The following is a 6,003-nucleotide window of genomic DNA, read 5'->3' as shown; positions in this document are numbered from 1 at the left end:
AATTGACCCCAAACTTCTTTAGCACCAAAGTAATATCTTAGAGCATGAAGAGCGGTATCAGGATAACACCTGAAAATTGGGCAAAGATCTGAGGTTGAAATGCCTCTCCTCAATTGCTTACTATTTGTCAGCAAACGCTCCCTGACGGTTAGCCCTCTAATGGCCTTGAAACTTCCAAATCACATTCTATTTCCCAATTTGCACCAACAAGCTTGTGATGTGCTTCTGATACAGTGCATGTACCATTAACTGTGTCTCACCAAAGACTTAGGTCCATATCTGTAGTCACTGAAGCAATTTTTACAGTTGTTTGATGGTCCAAGTAAGGCACGAAACGATTCCAATCCCCAAAAGCCTTCCAGTCCACATAATAAAAAACGTTAGCTGAGCCTTGCAACATCATTGGGATCTCAAAATGTTGATCAAAGGACCCATACATGGAATCCAACTATCCTTCCAAAACTTCACTGTTTTACCATCCCCTGTAACTCACGGAATTCATTCACTTTTTGTTTTTTTCCTCCTTTTACCTTCCTAACAATAGTAACGCAGCAGGCTGGAGACGTTTATCACATGACTGAAACACCCTTATTCTCACAACCCTCACCGCTTTATGTACACGTTTAACTAACACATACCTCTCGTCATGGTTCAACTAATTTCAATATCTTAAAGCACCTTTAAAATATAACCACGTGGTCTCAAAAGTAAGCGCGTACAGTTCCTTATCACCTACGCGAGTGGGAATACTTGGCGCTCTTTTTTTCACGATGGCAAAGCAACTCTATAAATTGAGGCAAGCCATATACAAGGATTCATCCAAAACGCCCCTTCTCTCTCTAGAATTTTCTAATTTTATTTCCATTTCTCTCTCCCTCTTTTGTGAAATCTCCGGTTTCCAAATATACCCCCCGTGATCTCAAAACTCCGGCGATTAAAAATTCTTGTTTCGATCTCGAGATCTTATTATCATTGCCGGTTTCTTTCTGGAAAAACGGGGATTAAAGACGAAGAGGAGGGATAGAATCGGAAAAAGAAAGGAAATCGCATGAGCTGGTTGGGAAATCTGGGTTTTACTTGCTTCTCTTCGTTGAATTCTTCCAACCATTTTATAACGTGTCTTTTAATTTTTATTCTTCATTACTCCCCTCAATTACCTCCTTCGTTATTTAAATTCGAAAAAAAATCAACTGAGCCTTTATTATTATTGCTTAATTCTAATTCCAAACATAGTCCTCCCTTACATCTTAAATCTAAATCCTAATCCCGATCTTAATCCATGGAGTCGTCGGACAAGAGTAATCACCAATTGCGTGGAGGTTCGTTGTTTCTTTCTCTTTCTCTTTATGCTTTTTTGTCGGTAGTTTTGTTTAATTAATTGGAGATGCAGCTTATCTGACACCGTGATTCATTTGACAACATGCGATTATATTAATAAAAATGAGGTGACTGGTTGTTTAAGTTAGTTTAACATTATTAGCTTTTCTTTTCTTTAATTCTTAAAATTATTTATGTTTGACTAGTGATTATGTGTTATGTACGGAATTTTTTATTTAATAGGCAAGCTTAAAATTCAAACATTCAATTTTTTTTAGAAAACATTATTTATTTAAAATGTATCAAAGATTTTGTGTCATGTTTTTGAAGTATACAAGGAAAAAAATTTTCAGTATGATTTGCTTTTGTTAGATTGAAAAAATATTTAAAGAAATGTTCTTTAAAAATTTTAAGGTTTGAGAATATAGTGAAAAAGCTATCAATAGATATATGTACAAAATATTGAGCTGATAGTGGAAATCATGTCTAAATATACATGCATACAAATTATGAAGCATTGGGGCCATGTTGATGCTGATGAAATAAGGATCTCATTCTTTTTATTTAACATTTACTATATTTTCTGCTAATTTTCATGATATTAGAAGTTTCATTTGAAATTTGGCACAAGCTGAAAATAATAATTAAATAAAAGAAAACTTTTGGTTACTATTTGGAAGGTATTTGCTATCCAAATGGGGCGAGGAGGCCAGTAAGAACACCTTCAGTAATCGTGATTGGGGCTGGAATGGCTGGAATTGCAGCTGCACGTGCTCTCCATGAAGCCTCATTTCAGGTAACTAAATCTTCTAAATTTGGGGCTTCTCTATTTGCTTGATATGAAGGATGGAAAAGTGGATGGATAATTTCTTAATCAAATGATTAAGATTCATAGCCACTTTCCTACTTTGTAGTTTAATCATTAGATTGAGAAGTTTCCCATTCTCACTTTTTCCATCCTACGTACAAAGCAGAGCCTAAATCCAATGAAGCTTTTCTCTTTTTTATTATATTATATATGCATGACGGTATATTTGGCCATGAGCCTTCCGTTATCCTATAAGTCATGTTCGTCACTTCTTCAAGATTCGAATTCACTTGACCAAATCAAACATTAAGCATTTGGTGTCTCATTAAAGATGGAAGCTTTGCACATTTGGACTTATTTTTTATTGTTTCTTAACGTTTGACAGAATTTGGTTGTGTTTTTAGGTTACGGTGTTAGAATCCAGGGACAGAATTGGAGGTCGAGTTCATACTGATTACTCATTTGGTTTTCCTGTTGACCTTGGTGCTTCATGGTACACTTGCTGGTTTTTTTCATTCTACTTGTGTACATGCAAATCCTCTCCAATTGTGTGAATGAATTTTATCTGACTAAATACTTCCAAAAATACAAATCTTTCAGGTTGCATGGGGTTTCGAAAGAAAATCCCTTGGCACCCTTGATCAGTAGACTTGGACTACCACTTTATCGGACTAGTGGTGATAACTCTGTGCTGTATGACCATGACTTGGAGAGGTGAGAAACATTTATTCAAGGGACTAGTCTTTGATTCTATATGGTGGTCAGAACATGTTAATTGCTACTTTTTACCTCTTTTTTTGTTGTATATGTCAGAACTTCTCGTCTGCTGTATAAGAAAAAGCGGTCTTGCTTTTTCTTGGGTAGAAAAGGAGTTTCACTCCTAAGGAATGATCTTACACGCATGATGATATTGTACATTTACTCATGCTGTAAATGGTCAGTTTTGCTGATTTTTATTTACTGCTGCAGTTATGCACTTTTTGATATGGATGGTCATCAAGTTCCACAGGAGTTGGTCACTAAGGTTGGAGAAACATTTGAGTGCATTTTGGAAGAGGCAAGTTTTCTATATTGTTTTATTGGCATAACTCTCTAGTAGCTAACATTGTTTACTGCACAGAACTTATAATTATTTTCTTCCTTTTTCTTAGAATCCTAGAACCGTGATGATGTTCTTTCTCAATCTGTTGTTGCTGTCACTTTTTGTTATGTGATTGCAGACGAATAAAGTGAGACAAGAGCACAGTGAGGACATGTCCATAAGTAGTGCTTTCTCAATTGTTTTTGAAAGAAGACCAGAATTAAGGTCTAACCAAACATGACTGTTATTCAATATCTTTTTATTCATTTCCTATTTTACAACTTTGAAAGCGGGAATACTCAAAATCTAATTGTTAATCTACAGGTTGGAAGGGCTTGCACATAAGGTACTTCAGTGGTATGTATGCAGAATGGAAGGTTGGTTTGCTTCGGATGCTGATACCATCTCACTTAAAAGCTGGGACCAGGCAGGTTTTCATACTTAGAAATTTGAGGTTTTATTTGAATTGCTTTTGATGTTTTTTTCCCACTGACTTTTTGTTCAACGAGGCACCAAGGTTAAATATAGTGGAGATGAGTTTTCTTATGCAGACTATAGGAAGTCAAATGCATAATGGAGGTCTAGAATGTTCATGAACTATTGAACGTATTTAGGGTTGTTGTCTTTGTACATGTTGAATGAAAATCTTTCAATAAAAAATAGGAATAGATCCTAGTTTGACTCACTAACAACCCCCCCCCCCAACAAAAAAAAAAAAAGAAAACAACATTTTCATGTATTTTGCCAAATTCTTACTTGTTCTACTTCCATTTATTATGATGCTCCTCAACTACATTGACTTTCTGTACCTACAACTTTCTGTTTTATTTTCTATCTTTAGGAAGAGCTATTACCTGGTGGTCACGGACTCATGGTCAGGGGCTATCTTCCTGTCATAAACACTCTGGCCAAAGGTATTGACATCCGCTTGAGCCACAGGTAATTTAACTTGAATAGTTCACCGGCTTGTATGTCCTTTAGTGTGGTTGAATTTATCAGCTAATGTCCATCGTTGAAATGCCTTTGTCCTTAGGGTTACAAACATAGTGAGGCGTTACACTGGAGTGAAGGTTACTGTGGAAGATGGTACTACATTTGCGGCGGATGCTGTTATCGTTGCTGTTCCTCTAGGCGTACTAAAAGCCAAGAATATCAAGTTCGAACCAAGGCTTCCTGAATGGAAGGAAGCAGCAATTGATGAACTTGGAGTGGGAATTGAGAATAAAATTATATTGCACTTTGACAAGGTGTTTTGGCCTAATGTGGAGTTTTTGGGAGTTGTTGCTGACACATCTTATCATTGCAGCTACTTTCTAAACCTTCATAAGGCGACGGGTCATTCTGTCCTCGTTTATATGCCTGCTGGGCAGCTGGCCAGAGACATTGAGAAAATGTCTGATGAAGCTGCTGTGGAGTTTGCTTTTATGCAACTCAAGAAGATCCTTCCAGAGGCATGTGCCCCGGTGAGTCAAATTTTCGAAGCTATAATTGTGTTCTAAATTTGTTGGGTGCTTCTGATTAATTGTGTTTTAAATTAGTCTGTTGCTTCGATCTTGCATGTATACAAAATGGAATCATTATTCAATGTCTAAATTCAATTATGATATTGTCAGATTACAAATTTGTGTATACTCATCTGTTTGCCAATTGATCATTCAGATTCTGTAGGATTCTGATCATACTAACTAAATTATAATGTCGATCTTGAACCCACAGATTCAGTATCTTGTTTCTCGATGGGGCACAGATGTGAACACACTAGGCTCCTATAGCTATGATGCAGTAGGCATGTCCCATGATCTGTATGAGAGGCTAAGAGTGCCAGTGGATAACATATTCTTTGCGGGGGAGGCAACCAGTATGAGCTATCCAGGGTCCATTCATGGTGCATTTTCAACTGGGCAGATGGCTGCTGAGGACTGTAGGATGCGTGTACTGGAGCGATATGGAGAGTTGAACTTGCTCCAACCAGTTATGGGTGAGGAAGCAGGGTTGTGTGTCCCGCTTTTAATAACGCGTTTGTAAACAACCTACCTGTCTAGGCATGCACCCGGTTCCAAAGTATGTATTTGTAGATATGTTGGGGTGTGATTTGAGTGACACATGGATCCCAATTTCAAGCGCTACTTGCATTGGTTTGATGTGTTGTAGATGGTCACTTTTAAGCATGGTTATACTGAATTGAGATCCGGACAAGAATAACTTGTATGGTGATCTTAATGTGTTTTGGGGTGGTGAAGTATTTAATTAAGAATAGTATGGTTGAGATGGTGCAGGCATGGGGGCATGCCTATGTTAAAGTGAAGTATGTTTTGGATATGAAAGGTGCAAGTTGCGTCATCCACTACATGAGTGGGAAGGACACTGATAAAATGGTGATATAATTTTATTAGGAAAATAAACAGTCGCTTTTTTTTGTTCTAATTCTCCTGCTTTTTCATTTTATTTTTTATTTTATGGGGTAGAAATCTTAGATGTAGCATTCACATTCTCGTTTATAAAGTGTAGGAACATGTTTATTGTTTTTTTTTTTTGAAATTTTAAAGTGTTCGTTGTGATATAATGTAGATTAGTATGAATTAGATTTTTTTTAAAAGATTAAACATGTATTTTAAGTAACATATTATTTAGTCGTCGTAAAATTAAGATTGGATAATATATATATGTGAGGGAGGAAATATTTTGATTCACTTCAATAAAGGTAGAAATAGTTTAAGAAAAGGTGGAGAAAAGCTTGAGAAGAAAGGATAAGATTCCATGATACTCAATTATTCATCCAACTCAAAGTGAAGCAATC

At 36.4% G+C, this 6,003-nt stretch overlaps 1 protein-coding gene across 1 annotated transcript; it reads left to right on the top strand.

The window, feature by feature from the left end:
• The first annotated feature begins 810 nt into the window (after nucleotides 1-810).
• On the top strand, nucleotides 811-5,630 carry LOC105763643 (polyamine oxidase 2). Its single transcript, XM_052625011.1, has 10 exons — nucleotides 811-1,319; nucleotides 1,998-2,113; nucleotides 2,530-2,618; nucleotides 2,726-2,839; nucleotides 3,095-3,182; nucleotides 3,346-3,431; nucleotides 3,531-3,637; nucleotides 4,052-4,145; nucleotides 4,240-4,669; nucleotides 4,923-5,630. The coding sequence occupies exons 1-10, from the start codon at nucleotides 1,280-1,282 to the stop codon at nucleotides 5,229-5,231; spliced, it is 1,473 nt and encodes a 490-aa protein (XP_052480971.1). The 5' UTR covers nucleotides 811-1,279; the 3' UTR covers nucleotides 5,232-5,630.
• The last annotated feature ends 373 nt before the right edge of the window (nucleotides 5,631-6,003 follow it).

Source organism: Gossypium raimondii, chromosome 12 (assembly GCF_025698545.1).
Source record: "Gossypium raimondii isolate GPD5lz chromosome 12, ASM2569854v1, whole genome shotgun sequence".
In the NCBI taxonomy this organism is placed as follows: Eukaryota; Viridiplantae; Streptophyta; class Magnoliopsida; order Malvales; family Malvaceae; genus Gossypium; species Gossypium raimondii.
This window is presented reverse-complemented; position numbering and strand designations above follow the sequence as displayed.

Excerpts from the sequence above, each read along its gene's own strand:
- LOC105763643 (XM_052625011.1), top strand. The coding sequence starts at position 1,280 with ATGGAGTCGTCGGACAAGAGTAATCACCAATTGCGTGGAG. Across the intron at positions 2,619-2,725 it reads GTTGACCTTGGTGCTTCATG|GTTGCATGGGGTTTCGAAAG; the intron begins GTACACTTGCTG and ends CAAATCTTTCAG. Across the intron at positions 3,638-4,051 it reads TAAAAGCTGGGACCAGGCAG|AGCTATTACCTGGTGGTCAC; the intron begins GTTTTCATACTT and ends ATCTTTAGGAAG.